General features: G+C 31.5%; 1 protein-coding gene across 3 annotated transcripts; it reads right to left on the bottom strand.

The window, feature by feature from the left end:
- Positions 1-385: 385 nt before the first annotated feature.
- Positions 386-21,700, bottom strand: LOC143079668 (uncharacterized). 3 transcript variants are annotated; one of them, XM_076255140.1, is made up of 9 exons: positions 21,489-21,700; positions 10,512-10,710; positions 9,394-9,977; positions 8,944-9,025; positions 7,373-7,433; positions 6,218-6,333; positions 2,883-2,961; positions 1,806-1,872; positions 386-834 (listed from the first exon to the last, which is right to left on the bottom strand). In XM_076255140.1, exons 2-9 carry the CDS (start codon positions 10,642-10,644, stop codon positions 799-801), a joined length of 1,158 nt encoding a protein of 385 aa, XP_076111255.1. In that variant the 5' UTR covers positions 10,645-10,710; positions 21,489-21,700; the 3' UTR covers positions 386-798. The 3 variants fall into 3 exon arrangements, with proteins under 3 accessions (XP_076111255.1, XP_076111257.1, XP_076111256.1); XM_076255142.1 differs by having other exon boundaries at positions 9,850-9,977; XM_076255141.1 differs by lacking the exon at positions 1,806-1,872.
- Positions 21,701-23,273: the final 1,573 nt, after the last annotated feature.

The raw sequence follows: 23,273 nt of genomic DNA, 5'->3' as shown, positions 1-23,273 counted from the left end.
ATATTTTGGCAAAAAAACTACAAAGTTTGTTATAACAAATGAAATACCTGACTAGAATATTCAATCGTCTAACCCTGCACTCTATGCTTAATTCCTAGGCGCACATATGTTTATGATCCAGAAGATTTGGAAATTTTCATGGAAAATCCCTATTTTTTTTACCTGGGACATTTGTAATAAAATCTGTACAAATATTGTTCTGTTTCAATTTCCAACCAAAAACAATGTATTAATTCAAAATAATAAAAAAATCTTGAAAAAAAATACAATATTTGGAGCCGAAATAGACCTTTACCAAGCCAAACCTACTCCTCTCTCATAATTTAAAATCAGCATACCTTTTTTTGTCAGATTCATATGTAATAAATGGAACAGAACACACATAACAATTTTCTCTTTTAATTGTGTACAATTGTATCTCATAATATTATGATGTGATCAGTCAAAAGAAACAACAAAGTAACCTCCAATATGTTTATAACCTATATTATGGAAAAACAAAGTGTCAGTGGCCTTTTGTTGACAAACATTACACATAAATGTTCAAAACTGATGTAATATTAATTGATATATATTAACCCTAAATATCATATAACATATACAAGTCTGGAATGCAAATAAAAACAAAACTGATGTAATATAAATAACATGCAATATATCTTTAAAAAAAAAATAGAAACTTTTATTCTTGTATGCAAATGTTAGTCAAATTGCTCATTTTCAAACTTTCTGCCAGCTTGTCTGAAATTCTACTATATCTTCATGGATTTTTTTTTTATCTTTTTTTGCTTAAGGGGTTTACCATGTCTCCAGTTGTGCACTCCAGTCGAACACCTACAAAATAAAATGTTTATTATATTATTACAGTTCCTTTGAATATGGAAGAAGGGTACAAAAACTTTGAAATGGTTTTAAAAATATGAAGAACAAAATTTACAATTTAACAAGAATAAAAGGCTCTATGAAGCCTGAATCAATCTTTTTACATCTTTGTCAAAAAATTGAAAACAACACATTAAATAATTTCTTGCGTCCGAAATGCTTTTCCCGATTTACCTCCATCAGGAACGCTCAAAGCCAAACATTTGAAATCCGAAGATGTACAAGTACCGAAACCTTTGAAGAGCTATATGTCAAAGTTCCTTAAAATAAATAGCCAAATTCATCTACAGCCAACTTTGCCTGAGGGAGTTGAAACCTTAGTTTCTTGATAATTTCAAAATTTATAAACGGGCAAATTTAGTAAAGTTTGTTAAATCATGTCAGTACTTTGTCAGTACCAAAGTACTGACTACTGAGCTGATGATACCCTCGGGGAGAGATAGTCCATCAGCAGAGGTATTGACCCAGTGATGTAATAATTTGAAAACAACACGTTTAATAATTTCTTGCGTACGAAGCGCTTTTCTGGATTCAACTTCATCAGGAACACTCAAAGCCAAACATTTGAAATCCGAAGATGTACAAGTACCGAAACCGTGAAGAGCTATATGTCAAAAATACCTAAAATTTATCTAAAGCCAACTTTGCCTGAGGGAGTTGAAACCTTAGTTTCTTGATAATTTCAAAATTTATAAACGGGCAAATTTAGTAAAGTTTGTTAAATCATGTCACTACCAAAGCACTGACTACTGAGCTGATGATACCCTCGAATGACCTTCAAACTATATTTAAACATTCTCTGGCCTCATCAAAGATGAAATGAAGAATATATCTTGTTCTGAATCATCTCTGTTTTAAATTTTGTCACCAATTTTCAAAGTAAAAGGAAACATCTGTCTGTTAAAATTGAATATAATGCTTACATAATTTTTTATCTTTGTTTGCTTAAGGGGTTTACCGTGTCTCCAGTTGTGCACTCCTTTGGAACACCTACAAAATAAAATCTTCATTATTTTATTGCAGCTTATTTGAATATGAAAGAGGGGAACAGACTACAGAAACATTGAAATGGTTTCAATTATATGAAGACCAAAAGTTTTTATTTTTTAAAACAAGAATGGAAGGCTCTATCACTCATTTTACATCCATACCAAATGACCTTCAAATAATGTTTAACCATTTTCTGGCCTCCTCAAAGACAAAATAAAGAATATTCATGTATCTTATTATGCATGAACTCTCTTTTTTTAAATTTTGTCACCAATTTTTAGGCCAAAAGGAAACATCTCTTAAAATTGAATATAATGCATACAGAATTCAGGAGGAAAGGGGTTCTATGTGGGACCAGTAAACTGTAATAACCATAAAAATGTACATCTGTGAGCCTGGGCTTAATATAGATATATCGAGAATTTTATCATGCTGTTGCTTAAAAACCAAAAGCAGCACATCATATTAAAATTTAAGTCATGGCATCCATTTGGTTTGTTTAGTAATTCACCCACTTAGGAACAATAATGTTTTATATGGTTGAAATTGGTTCAGCTGTTCGGTGTGTCATTTTTTATATCCATGTATATGAAAAAATACAATTATCATTTAAGGGCAATAACTCAAATAAACAGTAAGTTCAGAGTTACTTTTATATTGGTATTTTGTAAACAATGTGTCACTAGGCATTTTTGTTGAATCAGTTGTTGTCTATCTATGCAACTTTTAAAGGAAAAGGTAGAAATTCTAAAACTTGTCAAAAGTAGATAAATATTGAAATTGAAAATCAAGCCTTTAATCAGTAGTGTCAGAGCAGAAGTTGTAATCCTTGATAGAATGACTGACAACAGATACCAAATAACACCGAGCTATTACTTTTCATTGTCCAGATATCTGAGCTAAAAAGTTATGTTTAAAAAGGAAGACTAGATATTAGCATCATCAAACTTAATCATTTTCATCTACCGGTATTTAATTTGATCAACTTTATCTTTGCTGTTGCCACCTACCCAGTGATTTGGTGTTCTTTCAGTGTTGGTTGGTTAAACTGAGATTTCATTCCACAGCAATTCCAGTTCCCTTCAAGATCTATATAAAAAAATAAACATAAAATGAAATTTTTAAAAATAGAAATAAAAACAGAAATGAGGTAAAGTCAGTTAGACAGCAACTGGACAACAACAGCAACAACAACAACAACAAACCAGGTGCTCCGCAGGGCGCAGCTTTATACGACCGCAGAGGTCGAACCCTGAACAGTTGAGGAAAGTATGGACAAAACATTCAAGCGTGATACAGCTCTGAATTTGGATTGTGATCAAATTTTTGACATTACATGGTTTTTTTTTACACAAAACAAATGTCAAGATTTTACAAATCAATTAAAGATTTCTTCTTCAAACTTTTTAAATCTAAAATTAAATAGTTGACACAGCATAGGTTTCTGACACAGAATGAATGTGGTCTAATGAACTTTTTTTTTATTTGCCTTTGAGCAATTCACTATGCTGTTGAATATTAATCCTCTCAAAAAAATGTTGAAATTTTCTTTTTATTTATGAAATCTGAAATGAGAAAAATTTAAACCCCCCCCTTTTTTTTCACATCCCTGTTTCCCTTTTTCCAAAACTGATATCAATTCAAATTTCTAATGGAGTTTGCAACAATAACTACTCTTTTAAATACATCATAAAATATTAAAATGTAAAATAAAGTGCTTGTTATCACTGAATGGTAAAGATTGGTTGGTAGTAAAAGTGAATATACATTGTTTATTGTATAAAACAATAAAAAAAACTTCATCAGCAACATTTTATATTGGCAAATTTCCAATGAAGTTATTTACATAAAGTTATTGGCAAATAAAAATAGAAAATGACATCATAGTCATGTCTGGCAAATGTCCAACATACATTATCTAAAAACATTTTAGATAAGATAAGGAAAAAAAGCTTCATCAGCAACATTTTATATTGGCAAATTTCCAATGAAGTTATTTACATAAAGTTATTGGCAAATAAAAATAGAAAATGACATCATAGTCATGTCTGGCAAATTTCCAACATATATTATCAACTACTATTCTATACAAAGAAAGATAACTCCAATTGAAAATTAATTGCTATTGCACAATATTGTGCAATTAGATATTTCTTGCTATTGTGCAATACTGTGCCATTGAAAATTTCTTGCTATTGCACAATACTTGATATGGAATCCTGATTTGGACCGACTTGAAAACTGGGCCCATAATCAAAAATCAAAGTACATATTTAGATAAAGCATATCAAATAAGCCCAAGAATTTAATTTTTGTTAAAATCAAACTTAGTTTAATTTTGGACGCTTTGGACCTTAATGTAGACCAATTTGAAAACTGGACCAAAAATTAAGAATCTACATACACAGTTAGATTTGGCATATCAAAGAACCCATTTATTCAATTTTTGATGAAATCAAACAAAGTTTAATTTTGGACCCCCATTTGGACCAACTTGAAAACTAGGCCAATAATTAAAAATCTAAGTACATTTTTAAATTCAGCATATCAAAGAACCCCAAGGATTCAATTTTTGTTAAAATCAAACTAAGTTTAATTTTGGACCCTTTGGACCTTAATGTAGACCAATTTGAAAACGGGACCAAAAATTAAGAATCTACATACATAGTTAGGCATATCAAAGAACCCCAATTATTCAATTTTTGATGAAATCACACAAAGTTAAATTTTGGACCCTTTGGGCCCCTTATTCCTAAACTGTTAGGACCAAAACTCCCAAAATCAAACCCAACCTTCCTTTTATGGTCATAAACCTTGTGTATAAATTTCATAGATTTCTATTTACTTATACTAAAGTTATGGTCTAATGCTTATTTGGGCCCCTTTTTGGCCCCTAATTCATAAACTGTTGTGACCTCAACTCCAAAAATCAATCCCAACCTTCCTTTTGTGGTCATAAACCTTGTGTTAAAATTTCATTGATTTCTATTTACTTATACTAAAGTTATTGTGCGAAAACCAAGAATAATGCTTATTTGGGCCCTTTTTTGGCCCTTAATTCCTAAACTGTTGGAACCAAAACTCCCAAAATCAATCCCAACCTTCCTTTTGTGGTCATAAACCTTGTGTCAAAATTTCATAGATTTCTATTCACTTAAACTAAAGTTATAGTGCGAAAACCAAGAAAATGCTTATTTGGGCCCTTTTTGGCCCCTAATTCCTAAAATGTTGGGACCAAAACTCCCAAAATCAATCCCAACCTTCCTTTTGTGGTCATAAACCTTGTGTTAAAATTTCATTGATTTCTATTCACTTTTACTAAAGTTAGAGTGCGAAAACTAAAAGTATTCGGACGACGACGACGACGACGCAGACGACGACGCCAACGTGATAGCAATATACGACCAAAAAATTAAAATTTTTGCGGTCGTATAAAAATAGTAGTTTAGTATTTGATAGTCATCATAATTTCTATAAAAATGCATTATAAACAAACTTTGGTTATTTCCTTTTTTACGTTCTTAATCTGTTTGAATATCTGTTTCAGAGAAAATCTTGAAAAACAAAAAATATATACTGGTATTATTAATTCCAGTAAGATCTGAAATTGAATCTCCCCTAGTGAAAGAGACAAAGAGTATTTCAATGTATAAAGTCTTGTCTTCTTTTTATTCTTATAAAATATGTATGAAACTATTTCAAGAACCTTACTACAAATATGTAAAATTACTTTGCGTTTAAGACCCATTGGTGTCCTTCACCTGTTATCTGCTCTTTGGTCAGGTTGTTGTCTCTTTGACATATTCCCCATTTCCATTCTTAATTTTATCTAGACCAAGTTGAACTGCATATTAATATTGAAAAAAAATGATAAATGTAGAGTGAATAATCCAAAGGATCAAAATCTATTCAAAATTTGTGAAACAGGTTATATCTGTATAGAATGTACTTAAGGGAGGGAAGGAATGCCCTTTACAGTCATGCCTCAAAAGGTCATTTTCAGCTACTGTTAGCGTCAAATTGGTTCAAATTTTACTGTGATTTGTCAAAATATCCTTATCATGATTCGTCAGAGGTCTCAATAATTACCGTCACTGTTATGTTTGGAAAAAAATTATCGTGATTTGTCAAAATCAGTTGATTTTTTTATCGTCTAAAAGAAAGTGTACATTTTATTGTCATATGTACGAAAAATTACTGTTAACGTCATTTGGCAAGAATTTTTACCATTATTCGTCATGAAGGTACCCCAAGTACTACCCTCTTATAGCAGTATATTATAAATGTGATAATATTTTTCAGGATCCAAACCATTGAGAATACAAACTATTTAATATTTATTTACCTATGAATCCTGGATGATATTTGCAGACATCTGGATGTTTCAGTGTAACAAATTTATCAAGACAGTTCATACAGTGACCATCCTTTAGTGAAGCTCCTGGTGTCTTTGTCTTGTTCCTGAAATTATCACCAAAGTTAGTTACTAGTACTTGCATTTCTCACAAACAGCAAAGTTAACATAGATCAAATGTTCTAACTTTCCCCAAACCCACAACCAAGTATTTTAAGTTAAGGCCAAATAAAATAGTATGTGTGGTTCCAGATACATCTAAAGAAAAAGTTAGGGTAGGTAGGTAGGGATTTTATTTTATTTTATGTTGGGCTTTTTTTTACATTGAGTCTAACTGACTTTAACAATACTTAATGACAAATGACCAAACAAATCTTCAGGGTCTATTATTTAGACTAAAAAGAAGGGTAGTGGGGTAACTGGTACCACATATTTTTATTTCGCCTACCTGTAAGCTGTTTCTGATCAAATTATTGGACAAATTTGGCACACCATTGAAGAGCATGCTGTCAGAATTGATTATTCATTGTTATTTTATTTCAAAGTAAAATAAACTTGAACAGTAACCTAAAAATCTGAAAGTGAAATTCTCACTATACAAATCTTTGATTAACCATATGCATTTATTATAAATAAATATTGTCTTTATTGTCTAATCAAAGTGCTTGTAAGCACTGAATGGTAAAGATTGCTTCAATTTATCAGTGGGAAGTAAAATTAATTATTGCATTGGTTGTAGTTGATTTAAAAGCAATTAGACAAAGGAAGATAACTCCAATTTTTTAAAGATAATGTTAATGACATCATTCTATTTTTAGAACAAATATTAAATTCCTGCACCTGGCAAAAATTATGTAATTTTCTTGACTAGTGTAATAATAGTTTATGCCTTAAATACCTAAGCATATATTACATCCATAAAATAATGCAAGGGCTGTATTGCTAGTCAAGGTCGGTAAAAACTTCCATTTGTTGTCATCCATAAATTTTTTGAAATGGTCATGGATAGGATATAAAGAGTGTTTTGATCAATGCACTATATTTTGTGTATCAAAAAAGGTAGTTATAAGCCTTGGAACATTTAGATATCAAGTCAGTCTTATAAGGTTTGATTGCATTTCATGCAATCTTTTCATAAAAACATACCCAATTCTGTTTGCTTCACATCTTCTTTTGTATAAATCTGTCATTTCTTCTTTGTATAGCACTGAAATTTAAAACAACACTTTATTTTAAACCAGCATATCCAAATGATTTACAAAGTAACATCATGACTTAAAGTATTCCCACAAGTTTTAAAGTTCTTGACTTTAGAATAGAATCCATGTCAATTTATCAACACTTTAAGACTTATATATTATTGATACCTATCTTTTGGCAAGATCCTTCTTTTTTCAGACTGCCATAACATACTATACTAAATCTGTTGAAAACAGACTGACTGATATTTTAGTTTGAAAGAGAATCTCATGTTCTAACAAAAATTGAGCTTTGAACTAAGGTTTCAGCATAAAAAATATTTAAAATTTCATATTAACTTTCAAGAAATAAATGAGGAATGTGTCCATGGGAAACAGCTGTTGTCCCTGCTTGCATGTCATAAATAGTTACAAAGGGACATAACTGATGAATGGTAAAAGTTACAATACCCAAATTTGTACTAGATCTGGTAATAAGTATTGTGTACAAGTTTCATAACATGTGGTTAGTAGACAAACTAAATTAAGAGAATGGAAACTAAAAATTCAGCAATTTTTACATTTATAAAGGGGCATAGCTCTAAAAATGTTAGAGAAACACCCCCAAAATTCAAATTTGATCGGTGTTTTATGGTAATAAGCATTGTGTATAAGTTTCATAACATTTGGTTAAGAAAAACTAAAGTGAGAGAACTGAAACTAAAAATTCAGCAATTTTGCCATTTATAAAGGGACATAAATCTAGATAAGTTAAAGTTGCGCCACCAAAATTCAAACTTGATCTGTGTTTTATGGTAATAAGCATTGTGTATAAGTTTCATAACATTTGGTTAAGACAAACTAAAGTAAGAGAACTGAAATTTTTCCATTTATAAAGTGGCAGAACTCTAGAACTGTTAAAGTGACGCCACCAAAATTCAAACTTAATCTGTGCTTTGATGTGATAAGCATTGTAAAAAAGATTCATAACATTTAGTTGAGGCAAACTAAAGTTAGAGAATGGAAACAAAAAAAGTTGGCAATTTTTCCATTTATAAAGGGACATAACTCTAGAACGGTAAAAGTGACACCACCAAAATTCAAACTTGATCTGTTTTTTATGTTTATAAGCATTGTGCATAAGTTTCATAACATTTGGTTGAGGCAAACTAAAGTGAAAGAACAGAAACTAACTTTGGGATTCACAGATGGACAGACGGACAAGGGTAAAACTTTAAGGCCCCTTCACTACGGTTGGGGCATAAAAATGAATTTTTAAATAGCAGTTATATTTCAATTCAGGATCAACCTGTCTAATGAATCCGTACATTATATTTATAGAATAATCAAATTGCCCATGTGGAGATTTAATTTACAGGTATATTATACCTCCACCATAAAAAAGAATATGCACAACATCTAGTACATTCAGAATAATATCAGTTTTAAGTAAAATTGTTTAAAACAGGTGTTATATATCTTAGAGCTATAACATCCAACTGATGTCAATATCTGATACAAACCATAATAAATACATACATGATTCATCAGGTTCATCTATATTAGAATCCTGATAAATTTTTCTTTGCAGTCTAGCCATTTTCTTCTTTTGAAAAATGTCCTAGTAAAATAAATTTCAAAATCATGTTAATATATTTGTTTATATAATCTTAGTTTAATCCCTGTAGAGAGTACTCTAATTGATGAACATGTAATTGTTTTAACAATGTGGCATATGCTTTGGATTAAGTATGCAAATATTGCATGATTTAAAAAGACAAAGCCCAGCTTATTTGTTTCTGCTGCAGTGGACTGGTTATGTATGCTGTGTATTCAAAGATAGTTTGCAAATGAGGCTCTGATAAGAAGGGTAAACACTCACACTTTGACCAACACAAATGCTATAAAAAAAAAATCCATATAAATCTACAAGAATCTCATAGCTTTCAAAAAAGATTTCTAATCAATATACTTTCTTAGACTACTTACTGATCGCTTTTTATCTAAAATATTCTGAATATCTTCCCCAATTTTAATTAGATGTCTTGCCATCTCATGAAGTCCATCTTTGACCTTTCCTCCAAGTTTGACTTTTGTCTTTTTCAGATTTTTATCCATGAACTCACTGTTAGCTTTGTTGTCTATTTTCACCACTACATCTTTGTGTTTTAACTGTAAGTTTTGAAATCTTTCATCATTTTGCAGTACCTTAGTGTTTCCAGCAAACATTGGAACTATGACTTCTATTTTGTATAAACTGTTTCTCCATTTTTTATTAATCATATGATTAAATTGTACAGCAGTCATTTTCTGTTCAGGTTTTTTAGGAACTTTATCAGATTTTTTCTTTTTTATCAAAGAATCTAATTGGCTATAGGTCTGACAATAAATAGCGTTATATAAAATCCACACAAGCATACTTTGACTATATTGCTGTAGCCTCACATCAAGTAACAATGGCTTGAGCATTGTAACAAGAGAAACTGGCCATTTCTCAGACTTAATACAGTTTCCCAAGTAATTTGCCATTTCTTGCAAATCTAATTGTCTGACTTCATCTGTTATCTTAAATTCTACAAAACAAAATGGAATATAAATCCAATGTTAGTCATTTTAACATGCCATTAAAACACAAAAAAACATATTTTGTTTGCTGAAGCAACATGACACTACTGGAGACAGTAATTACAAAACCTCTTTTGAACTAAATGCAAAATTCTATTTATTATGATGTTAAATCATGCAAAAAGGAACCCTAGAAAACAATACTGAATGATAATGTTAGTAAATAATTCAATGAATTTGCAAGATTGGTATAATTATAAATGCATGTGAACATTAGTTTATTGCTGACATTGATTTTGTAGTTCTTAAAACATAAATTAGGGTAAATCAATATCTTACAGCTGCATAACCATTAGGTTGTCGAATTGGTTTCTTTCTTTCCTTTCCTATTACATGCTACTATTTACCTTACTGTTGTTTACAGCAAGTAGTTCCACTGACCTCACAAAATGCAAAATTTCAAAAATGAATAAGAGACTTAGAATGACTTTTATGACAGGACTATCTCAACTATACACCTTAATTTTTTAAAGTTCACTTACTGTTTTTCCTACAAGAGCACACACACATTGCTAGCCTCTTAACATAATTTCTTGGTATAATCTTAGCTTTTTCTATGTCTCTTGTGACGATGTCAAAATGACATTTGTCAGCATGATAAAGGCAGACATCCATTTCTGAGTATATTGCAAGCTGAGTTGTGTAATGGTGTCACTCAAAGATTTATCTTCTAGGTCTCAACTGAAATTGGAAAATGTTTTTTAATCTCTCAAATATTTCAATTTTAGCAGGTGCACAACTTCAATGTATGTGCAATCTGTCTGTGAAGTTTCAAAGGTCTGGGTTGAAAGATCATTACACAATTTAGGAACCCTCTTTTTCTTGTCAACCAGCTTAATTGCACAAAAAGATATTAATTTGGCACAGAAAATGTATAGTTTATTTTAGTGAAAGTCATTATTTTATGCTCTATATGTTAATTTAGATAAATAGCCTGATTTTCCCAAAATCTATCAATTAAAGAACCCTACCATAGGATATTTCAATCAAATTATAAATATAGATAGCTTAAATCTATTATATATTTTATTATAAGGAAATTATACCATGTTCAAAGAACAAAATCATATTCCCTTCTATTTTAACATTGTGTCATCCCCTCTGTGACGGTACAGGCTGTTTATTTAATGTTTTACAGCCCTTATTACTCTACGAAATCATTGTCAATGTCATATTCAAGCTTATTTCAGATGTAGAATTCAATCAAAAGGAAAAACATGTCATGTTATAAATGATAATACATTGACAAAAAAAATAATGAAACAATTTATTTATGCGATGAAATTCCCAAAATAAGACATCAAAACTTTTATTTCCATTATCGTTGGAACATGAAGATCTGCTCACCCTTAAAAAAAAATCATATTTTCCACCCACAGGCACTCGTCTCAGAATTGTTTTTTCCTACATACCTTTATATAACATTATGGTATATAGGAATTTTTTTTCAGAGACAAGTGCCTGTGTTTCCGCCCTAAGGCAATGCCCATGGAAACTTTTTTGGGTGAACATGGTGAACTGTTCGTGTTGCTTAGTTTTTAGTTTTCTGTGGACTGTTGTATACATGTTTGCTCACCATTTTTCTTTTGGTCATGTAGTTGTCTGTCAAATCCCCGTCATGATCAGTTTACCGCTGAGTTTATTTGACATTATTTATGTTTTGTTACTTTAATCACTATATATAATGACATACATAATGTGCAACCAACAATTATATTCTGTAGTAGTTATATTATGTCCAATTTTCATTTTGCATTTTTTATAATATATTAAAAAATACCCAAAATGTGGCAAAACCAAGGATGTATATATGTTAGATCTGTCAAGCCTGTCAAAATCATTAATTTTACTTAATTTTGTTATTGATTATTAAATCCTTGGGCAAAACATAGTTTTATTTCACTACAACCGTCAATTACCAATTAATATCTTTAGTTTGACTGAATTATATGCATACAAGTAAACACTTTTTTCAAAACAAGGGCGAAGTAATCCGACGTTAGAAACACAAATACAAATATTTTATTGGCACAAACTCAATTACAATAATTTGCAATGGCCCATACAACAAGTATACAAATAGTAATGATGCAGCAATTAAACAATACTACAAAGCATATCATTGGGCACATTTCGAACAATGAACTGTGCAGTTATAAATATATCAAAATATATATATGTTAATTTGTAAGAATAGACTACTGACATAAGTAATTTATAGCTTCAAATTGTTCTTATTACTCATTTATAAGGACATTTTTCCTTAATTTAATTCAAATGATTGATTAATAAAAGATGATATTAATCTAAGTGTTTTTTTACACTTGCTATTAAGTAGTAGTTTGAAGTTTTGGATTGTTTGTCTTAATTTTTAAAATAGGACAATTTTGATATAAGAACATTTCTTTGTGATTCATATTTTGTGCAGTGCAAGATAAAATGTTTTTCGCCTTCTATATTTTTATTATGACATAATTTGCACAACCTTTCTTCTCTGTTAACTTGCATGTATCTACCTCTTTCAATTTCAAGATTGTGTGCACTTAGCCTTAGTTTTGCCAGGTGCCCTATCTTTCAACATATTCAATTGGTCAACATAGTGTGCACGTTTGTTTGAAAAACAAAAATGTAGAAAAAATGATAATTTTGATGATTCTGTAATATATGAATTCTGTTCTTGTAAAATTTGGTCATGAATTCGTTGTTTTATTTGAGCAAGCATAGGTTTAATAGGTACATTAAAAGATGTTCAATACAAGAAACCCAGATTATGGATACATTTCTTCATATTACTTGTCAGTGGAGGATTTACCGGGGGGGGCACACAGGGCACGTGCCCCCCCCCCCCCCCCCCCCCCAGTTGAGGTCACTAAAAAAAAAATTTTAACATAATTTTATTGCTACTAAATCTGCTTATCTAGAGCGGAAATTAATCACAGCTTGATTTGACTTCTTAAACTGGCCGTTAATTAACACCAGCGTCCACATGCGTGATTTATGACAACTTATCGGTGGGTGTGTAAATATTGACACCTGTGTGTAATGTCTCTTTGCAATTTAAGCTTTTATGTAAAATACATTATTTACATGTTGATTGGAATATTACGAATTTTTATTTGTTTATAATATATAACACAATACAGATTAAGATCGATTACCAGGTGAAATCTTCTGATCTGTGTTTTTAAAAAATAGGTACAAATATAAGTTTAATGTCGATAATGTTGGTATACAGCTATATTTGGGATATCTCTTCATTCCAAAATACAGTACTCAAAATAACATTTCTTGTGAATGGATGTTTTTTTTTTTTTTTCTCTTCAAAACTGTATTTTTGTGAATTTACAGTGTTTTACAGATATTAGAATAATGGGCAAAAAGTAAGTCTGGACTGAAGCGAGGCCAAAAAATATAGATAACAGAATACAAAGGTGATGAAATATAAAGAAAATATTGATTGATTGTTGGTTGTTTAACATCCAGTGGCAAATATTTCATGCAGGTTTAGGACGAATTAATTGGCAGGAAAATAAAGTCATGATAAAATGAAAGAGTAAAAAAAATAAAAGATAGAAATATAGAAACGATTATCTGACCCCCCCCCCCCCCCCCCCCCAAAAAAAAAAAAAAAAACCCACTCACACTCGCATATACGATGATAATTTTACATCTCTAAAAAAAATATAGAATTTTGGTTTCATGGTGCCCCCCCCCAGACATGGAGGTTCTGGATCCGTCCCTGCTTGTCCATAGGTTGTTTTTTCTTGTTTGAATAAATATATGTCATGAGCTAAGATCTTGTTAGATGAGATTAAATGATCTAAAAATTTCATGGAAGACAACAAAATTTTAGCTTTTAAGGGGAGTCTACAAAGCTCACTGCGACATGCATGGTTGGAAGTTTTACAGTGAACCCCAAGAATTTCTTTCATAAATTTTATATGAAACTTTTCATATGGCTCATTCTCAGTATTTTTTTGAATTGATTCAATACCCCAATACTTCACTTCCATATTATAAAATTGGAAGTACCATTGTATCAAAAAGTTTTTCTAAAAGTCTACATGGATTGTTAAGACTAAGAGATTTCTTTATTTTGAATAGAGCTTTTCTAGCCTTTTCCATCAATAAATTGGAGGCAGGGTTAAATTTGCCATTGCATTTTAAAGTTATCCCAAGGTATTAAACAATATTTATCAACTGTCTCAATATAACATTTGTTGATTAGTAAAAAAGTTTTGAAATGATTTGCCGTTAGAATTGAATATTAGGACTTTTGATTTTGTAGAATTTACTTCCAGCTTCCAATCTGTACAGAACTGAGCTAGAGTGTCAAGACTACATTGTAGTCCTTCTGGACTACTTGACAAAAGGACCAAGTCATTGGCATATAACAAACAATGAATCTTATCATCACCAATTAGCACAGGGTCTGTGCTATTGTTTTTTAAATTTTCAACAATATTATTAATAACCAGATGCTCCGCAGGGCGCAGCTTTATACGACCGCAGAGGTTGAACCCTGAACGGTTGGGGCAAGTATGGACACAACATTCAAGCTGGATTCAGCTCTAAATTTGGATTGTGATTAAATAGTTGACACAGCATAGGTTTCTGACACAGAATGAATGTGGTCTAATGAACTTAAAATACTTTTTTTTCCTTTGTGCAATTCACTATGCTATTGAATATTAATCCTCTCAAAAAAATGTTTGAAGAAATTTTCTTTTTATTTATGAAATCTGAAATGAGAAAAATTTAACCCCCCCCCTCCCCCCCATTTTTTTTTTCACATCCCCCTTTCCCTTTTTCCAAAACTGATCTCAATTCAAATTTCTAATGGAGTTTGCAACAATAACTACTCATTTAAATACATCATAAAATATTACAAGAGTGCACACACTGAAATGTCTCGCCTTCTTTACTAATCATTGATATTATGTTGATACTCCTAAATATAAAGCTTTATTACGACTGTCACATAAACTTAACACGAACCATGAAAATGAGGTTAAGGTCAGTTAAACCATATGCCAGGCAGACATGTACAGCTAACAAAGCTTCCATACAACAAATATAGTTGACCTATTGCTTATAGTTTAAGAAAATAGACCAAAACACAAAAACTTAACACCGAGCAATGAACCGTGAAAACCAGGTCAAGGTCAAATAAAACCTGCATGACTGACATATAGATCATAAAATATTTCCATACACCAAATATAGTTGACCTATGACATATAGTATTAGATAAAAAGACCAAAACTCAAAAACTTAACTTTGACCACTGAACCATGAAAATGAGGTCAAGGTCAGATGACATCTGCCCGCTAGACATGTACACCTTACAATCATTCCATACAACAAATATAGTAAACCTATTGCATAAAGTATGAGAAAAACAGACCAAAACACAAAAACTTAACTATAACCACTGAACCATGAAAATGAGGTCAAGGTCAGATGACATCTGCCCGCTAGACATGTACACCTTACAATCATTCCATACAACAAATATAGTAAACCTATTGCATAAAGTATGAGAAAAACAGACCAAAACACAAAAACTTAACTATAACCACTGAACCATGAAAATGAGGTCAAGGTCAGATGACATCTGCCCACTAGACATGTACACCTTACAATCATTCCATACAACAAATATAGTAAACCTATTGCATAAAGTATGAGAAAAACAGACCAAAACACAAAAACTTAACTATAACCACTGAACCATGAAAATGAGGTCAAGGTCAGATGACACCTGCCAGTTGGACATGTACACCTTACAGTCCTTCCATGCACCGAATATACTAGACCTATTGCTTATAGTATCTGAGATATGGACTTGACCACCAAAACTTAACCTTGTTCACTGATCCATGAAATGAGGTCGAGGTCAAGTGAAAACTGTCTGACGGGCATGAGGACCTTGCAAGGTACGCACATACTAAATATAGTTATCCTATTACTTACAGTAAGAGAGAATTTAACATTACAAAAAATCTGAACTTTTTTTTCAAGTGGTCACTGAACCATGAAAATGAGGTCAAGGACAGTGAACATGTGACTGACGGAAACTTCGTAACATGAGGCATCAATATACAAAATATGAAGCATCCACGTCTTCCACCTTCTAAAATATATAGCTTTTAAGAAGTGAGCTAACACCGCCGCCACCGCCGCCGCCGCCGCCGCCGGATCACTATCCCTATGTCGAGCTTTCTGCAACAAAAGTTGCAGGCTCGACAAAAATGTAACAAAAGGTGCTTGTTATCACTGAAGGTAAAGATTGTTTTAATTTATCAGTTGGTAGTAAAAGTGAATATACATTGTATATTGTATAAAACAATGATTTAAGTTGATTCAACTACTATTCTGGACAAAGAAAGATAACTCCAATCAATTGAAAATTTCTTGCTATTGCACAATATTGTGCAATTAGATATTTCTTCCTATTGCGCAATACTGTGCAATTGAAAATATTTGCTATTGCACAATAAATTGCAATTGAAGATTTCTTGCTATTGCGCAATACTGTGCAATTGAAAATTTCTTGCTATTGCACAATACTGTGCAATTGAAGATTTCTTGCTATTGCTGAATACTGTGCAATTGAAAATTTCTTGCTATTGCACAATACTTAATATAATAATTTTGGATCTTGATTTGAACCAACTTGAAAACTGGGCCCATAATCAACCAGGTGCTCCGCAGGGCGCAGCTTTATACGACCGCAGAGGTCGAACCCTGAACAGTTGGGGCAAGTATGGACAAAACATTCAAGCGTGATACAGCTCTGAATTTGGATTGTGATCAAATTTTTGACATTACATGGGTTTTTTTTACACAAAACAAATGTCAAGATTTTACAAATCAATTAAAGATTTCTTCTTATTTAAATCTAAAATTAAATAGTTGACACAGCATAGGTTTCTGACACAGAATGAATGTGGTCTAATGAACTTAAAAGTTTTTTTTTGCCTTTGAGCAATTCACTATGCTGTTGAATATTAATCCTCTCAAAAAAATGTTTGAAGAAATTTTCTTTTTATTTATGAAATCTGAAATGAGAAAAATTTAAACCCCTCCCCCCCCTTTTTTCACATCCCCGTTTCCCTTTTTCCAAAACTGATATCAATTCAAATTTCTAATGGAGTTTGCAACAATAACTACTCTTTTAAATACATCATAAAATATTAAAATGTAAAATAAAGTGCTTGTTATCACTGAATGGTAAAGATTGGTTGGTAGTAAAAGTGAATATACATTGTTTATTGTATAAAACAATAAAAAAAACTTCATCAGCAACATTTTATATTGGCAAATTTCCAATGAAGTTATTTACATAAAGTTATTGGCAAATAAAAATAGAAAAATGACATCATAGTCATGTCTGGCAAATTTCCAACATACATTATCTAAAACATTTTAGATAAGATAAGGAAAAAAAGCTTCATCAGCAACATTTTATATTGGCAAATTTCCAATGAAGTTATTTACATAAAGTTATTGGCAAATAAAAATAGAAAATGACATCATAGTCATGTCTGGCAAATTTCCAACATATATTATCAACTACTATTCTATACAAAGAAAGATAACTCCAATTGAAAATTAATTGCTATTGCACAATATTGTGCAATTAGATATTTCTTGCTATTGTGCAATACTGTGCAATTGAAAATTTCTTGCTATTGCACAATACTTGATATGGAATCCTGATTTGGACCAACTTGAAAACTGGGCCCATAATCAAAAATCAAAGTACATATTTAGATAAAGCATATCAAATAAGCCCAAGAATTTAATTTTTGTTAAAATCAAACTTAGTTTAATTTGGACCCTTTGGACCTTAATGTAGACCAATTTGAAAACTGGACCAAAAATTAAGAATCTACATACACAGTTAGATTTGGCATATCAAAGAACCCATTTATTCAATTTTTGAAGAAATCAAACAAAGTTTAATTTTGGACCCCCATTTGGACCAACTTGAAAACTAGGCCAATAATTAAAAATCTAAGTACATTTTTAAATTCAGCATATCAAAGAACCCCAAGGATTCAATTTTTGTTAAAATCAAACTAAGTTTAATTTTGGACCCTTTGGACCTTAATGTAGACCAATTTGAAAACGGGACCAAAAATTAAGAATCTACATACATAGTTAGATTCGGCATATCAAAGAACCCCAATTATTCAATTTTTGATGAAATCACACAAAGTTCAATTTTGAACCCTTTGGGCCCCTTATTCCTAAACTGTTAGGACCAAAACTCCCAAAATCAAACCCAACCTTCCTTTTATGGTCATAAACCTTGTGTTTAAATTTCATAGATTTCTATTTACTTATACTAAAGTTATGGTGCAAAAACCAAAAATAATGCTTAATAGGGCCCCTTTTTGGCCCCTAATCCATAAACTGTTGTGACCTCAACTCCAAAAATCAATCCCAACCTTCCTTTTGTGGTCATAAACCTTGTGCTAAAATTTCATTGATTTCTATTTACTTATACTAAAGTTATTGTGCGAAAACCAAGAATAATGCTTATTTGGGCCCTTTTTTGGCCCTTAATTCCTAAACTGTTGGAACCAAAACCCCCAAAATCAATCCCAACCTTCCTTTTGTGGTCATAAACCTTGTGTCAAAATTTCATAGATTTCTATTCACTTAAACTAAAGTTATAGTGCGAAAACCAAGAAAATGCTTATTTGGGCCCTTTTTGGCCCCTAATTCCTAAAATGTTGGGACCAAAACTCCCAAAATCAATACCAACCTTCCTTTTGTGGTCATAAACCTTGTGTTAAAATTTCATAGATTTCCATTCACTTTTACTAAAGTTAGAGTGCGAAAACTAAAAGTATTCGGACGCCGGACGACGACGACGACGACGACGACGACGACGACGACGCCGACGCCAACGTGATAGCAATATACGACGAAAAATTTTTCAAATTTTGCGGTCGTATAAAAATCTAAGTACATGTTTAGATTCAGCATATCAAAAAAGCTCAAAAATTCAATTTTTGTTAAAATCAAACTTAGTTTAATTTTGGACCATTTGGACTTTAATGTAGACCAATTTGAAAACGGGACTAAAAATTAAGAATCTACATACACAGTAAGATTTGGCATATCAAAGAACCCCAATTATTCAATTTTTGATGAAATCAAACAAAGTTTAATTTGGACCCGATTTGGACCAACTTGAAAACTGGGCCAATAATCAAAAATCTAAGTACATTTTTAGATTCAGCATATCAAAGAACCCCAAGGATTCAATTTTTGTCAAAATCAAACTAAGTTTAATTTTGGACCCTTTGGACCTTAATGTAGACCAATTTGAAAACGGGACCAAAAATTAAGAATCTACATACACAGTTAGATTTGGCATATCAAAGAACCCCAATTATTCAATTTTTGATGAAATCAAACTAAGTTCAATTTTGGACCCTTTGGGCCCCTTATTCCTAAACTGTTGGGACCAAAACTCCCAAACTCAAACCCAACCTTCCTTTAGTGGTCATAAACCTTGTGTTTAGATTTCATAGATTTCTATTTACTTAAACTAAAGTTATGGTGCGAAAACCAAGAATAATGCTTACTTGGGCCCCTTTTTGGCCCCTAATTCCTAAACTGTTCAGACCTCAACTCCCAAAATCAATACCAACCTTCCTTTTGTGGTCATAAACCTTGTGTTTAAATTTCATTGATTTCTATTTACTTAAACTAAAGTTATTGTGCGAAAACCAAGAATAATGCTTATTTGGGCCCTTTTTTGGCCCCTAATTCCTAAATTGTTAGAACCAAAACTCCCAAAATCAATCCAAACCTTCCTTTTGTGGTCATAAACCTTATGTCAAAATTTCATAGATTTCTATTTACTCAAACTTAAGTTATTGTGCAAAAACCAAGAAAATGCTTATTTGGGCCCTTTTTGGCCCCTAATTCCTAAAATGTTGGGATCAAAACTCCCAAAATCAATCCCAACCTTCCTTTTGTGGTCATAAACCTTGTGTTAAAATTTCATAGATTTCTATTCACTTTTACTAAAGTTAGAGTGCGAAAACTAAAAGTATTTGGACGACGACGACGACAACGACGACGACAACGACGACGACGCCAACGTGATAGCAATATACGATGAAAAATTAAAATTTTTGCGGTCGTATGAAAATATTAAATAGCAAAGGGCTTAGAACATTGCCTTGTTTGACACCTCTTTCAGATATGAAAGATGTACTTAAACCATCATTAAATTTTATTTTATTCTTTGTTTTGGTATACATTGAAAAAAACTATGTTAAAAATTTTCTTTGGAATACCATGCATACCATGTGTTAATAGTATATGGAATAATCCAATTCTCCATACCGTATCAAAGGCTTTTTTAAAATCAATAAATGCAGCATAAACTTTCCTATGTTTAGTCTTGTACATGTATTGTTCAATAATTGATTTCAATGAAAAAATATGATCAGCTGTTCGATTATGTTCCATAAAACCAATTTGGTTTTTGCTTATCAAATTGTTGCATTGTGTAAATTTAAATAATCTGGCATTGTCTTTTTGGCACATTCCCCATTTCCATTCTCAATTTCATAATCTTGTTAAACACTTTTCCAAGGTTGGAACTGATAGAAATTCCTCAGTAATTTCCAGGGTCGAAAGACTTTCAAAGATTTTTGTGACATTTTCCTGAAAACGATTCATTTCGGGGTGTTCAAGAGTTAGTTTTTTAAAGTGTTCCTTAAAAGAATTATAAGGTAATAATTCATTTGTTTTACAAGTTGATGACTGATCGAGTTTGTTAATCAATTTCCAGAAAACTTTAGGGTTGGATTTTACACAATTATCCAACTCATTACAAATCTTTTCTTTGTACTGTTTCTCTTCATATTTACATCTACGTCTGAAGCGAGAGCGAAAAGTATAAAAAGATTTTCTATATTCAGCATTGAAGGGAAATTTGTTGACCAATTTTTTGTAGTTTTTAACAGAGATCCTCAGATCTTCACACGATTCCGAAAACCATGGTTATTTCTGTGTTTTATTAGATTTGTTTCTTTTAGGATTACCTCTTTTAATGAATTTTGAGGACATATAAGCTGTTTCTATTAAAATTGAATTGAATTCGCCAACCATTTCGTTGACTTCACCAAAATCTTTTTGTATGAAGTTGTTAAATTTATCTCTAATATTTTTACTTTGCATATTTGTTTTGTAGAGCTCTATAGCTTCATTTGACCAGATGAATTCACCAGGTAAATCATCAAGTTTTGAAGAAATATCATAGGGCGAACGAGTTTAGGGACGAAAAGACCCAATAGTTCGACTGTCCCTCGATTTTTGTCATTTCTCCGTTGGTAATCTTCATCCCTAGTTTAAATCTATGAAGGATTACTGAACAAATATTATTATTTAAAAAATTGAAATAACAGAAGTTGCTATATTACCTTTTGTTCCAGGAATGGTTTATCAAAATCCCATCATTTTTCGTATTAAAACAATGTAATGATGTTTTGTTATTAAAGACAAAGTATGCAAATACTGTTATAAGTGTTAAAGTTCTCTATTTATATGCCGCTTTAAGCTGACACTGCGTAGATCATTCTAGAGATAGCTACTATTTAGAAAAATCTGCCAAGTTCTGTAATCATTGTGCAATTCAGGCAAGGGAAGATAACTCAATTTGGCAAAAGCTACAAATTTTATAAATTTATTTTTGTATTTTGTGTTTATGACGTTAACTCTTCATAGTACTCATGTGCATTTCAAACAAAAGTTTAGTTAATTGTAATGTACATGTATAATTATAAGGCTCTTCATGCTTATCCCAACACCCGTACGTATTAACGGAGAAGACTTAGTCCATAGATGTAATACCCCTCTATATGCATCTATGCTTAGTTAGTCCAAATAATTAATATTTATGACGTCTCCAAAAGCAAAAAAAAAATAATATATATAATAGCCTTTCGAGACGTCATAATTATTTGGACTAAGTGTGGTACAGCTAGTATAGATATATCATGAAAGTGTGTGACATCCGAGTCACTATGTATAAAACATACAAAAAGTTAACCGTTGAATTAGATATAAAAGTCAAAGTACCGCCTTCAACACGGAGACCTGGATCACACTGAACAACAAGCTATAAAAGGGACCCCTAATGACTAGAAACGAGGAACACCTATGAACCACACCAATTAACAAACAATTACCACATGCTTATTTTTTCTTTATAGAACTGTTTTTTTCTACAAAATTTGGTTATCATGAGAGTCGAGCGTAGCTGGGAAACAGTACCATTATATACTTCTTTTCCCACTGGACATTTAATTATGAAATCAAGTTTACCAACAACGCTGAAAGATCTGTGCTTTTAATTGTTGATTATATCGCAACTTTTTGTGTCTGATTTGTTTTTAGTGCTCACTGTGATGCTTATCATGTTGTGTTTATAATGTTTTACCTAATAATATATATGCTTGACTGTACTGTGTTGTGCATACGTGTAGATATACTTGCAACACTTACTAACCGGGCTTATCGAAGGTCTGCATAGAGTTTAGCCCAGTGGAACTTATACATTCAAATATTGAATTCGGTTCCTTACCTGGAAGATGAAGAACTTATAGAATAGAGAATGGAGGTCGAAATCTAAAGAAAAAGATAATGGGGGAAAAAAGACATAATAGAGGAAAATATGCCAAAAAAGTTAACAGTAAAAATAATGATACTGAGATAAAAAGATTAGAGAGTTATTGGCAAAAAAAATTAAAGGGTAGAGGGAAATGACATGAACATTAAAGAATACAGAATCAGTGAGGATACAATCACATTGTTACATGCATGTCTGTGAGCGATGCGGCCAAAATGTTAACTCAAAAAGAAATGAATGCTTCAAATCTTTAAACAAAACGTAGTTAAGTCAATATTGTATCATCTCAATAAAAATGTTAAACTTTTTAAGTGTAAACAATAACCTAATATTCAAATAAAAGCAGGAAACTGCTATCTAAAGAAAGCTTTTAGTCGATTTTGTTTTAAATGTTCCGACGCATTAGTGTAAACTTGTCATGTAGAGCACATTCACGGAGTTATGAGTGATTTGGTAATAATATAAAACAAATATTGGATATCAAACATTATTATAAAACACATAGTGAGTATTGTGTTCAATCCTGGGAAACCCTGCTGGATTAATAGGGTGGTCAAACAACCTTGTAGATTAGGTT

This window comes from Mytilus galloprovincialis, chromosome 6, assembly GCF_965363235.1.
Source record: "Mytilus galloprovincialis chromosome 6, xbMytGall1.hap1.1, whole genome shotgun sequence".
Taxonomy (NCBI): Eukaryota; Metazoa; Mollusca; class Bivalvia; order Mytilida; family Mytilidae; genus Mytilus; species Mytilus galloprovincialis.
This window is presented reverse-complemented; position numbering and strand designations above follow the sequence as displayed.

Excerpts from the sequence above, each read along its gene's own strand:
- LOC143079668 (XM_076255140.1), bottom strand. The coding sequence starts at position 10,644 with ATGGATGTCTGCCTTTATCATGCTGACAAATGTCATTTTGACATCGTC. Across the intron at positions 9,978-10,511 it reads GTGCTCTTGTAGGAAAAACA|AATTTAAGATAACAGATGAA; the intron begins GTAAGTGAACTT and ends TTTGTTTTGTAG. Across the intron at positions 9,026-9,393 it reads TTTTAGATAAAAAGCGATCA|GACATTTTTCAAAAGAAGAA; the intron begins GTAAGTAGTCTA and ends TTATTTTACTAG.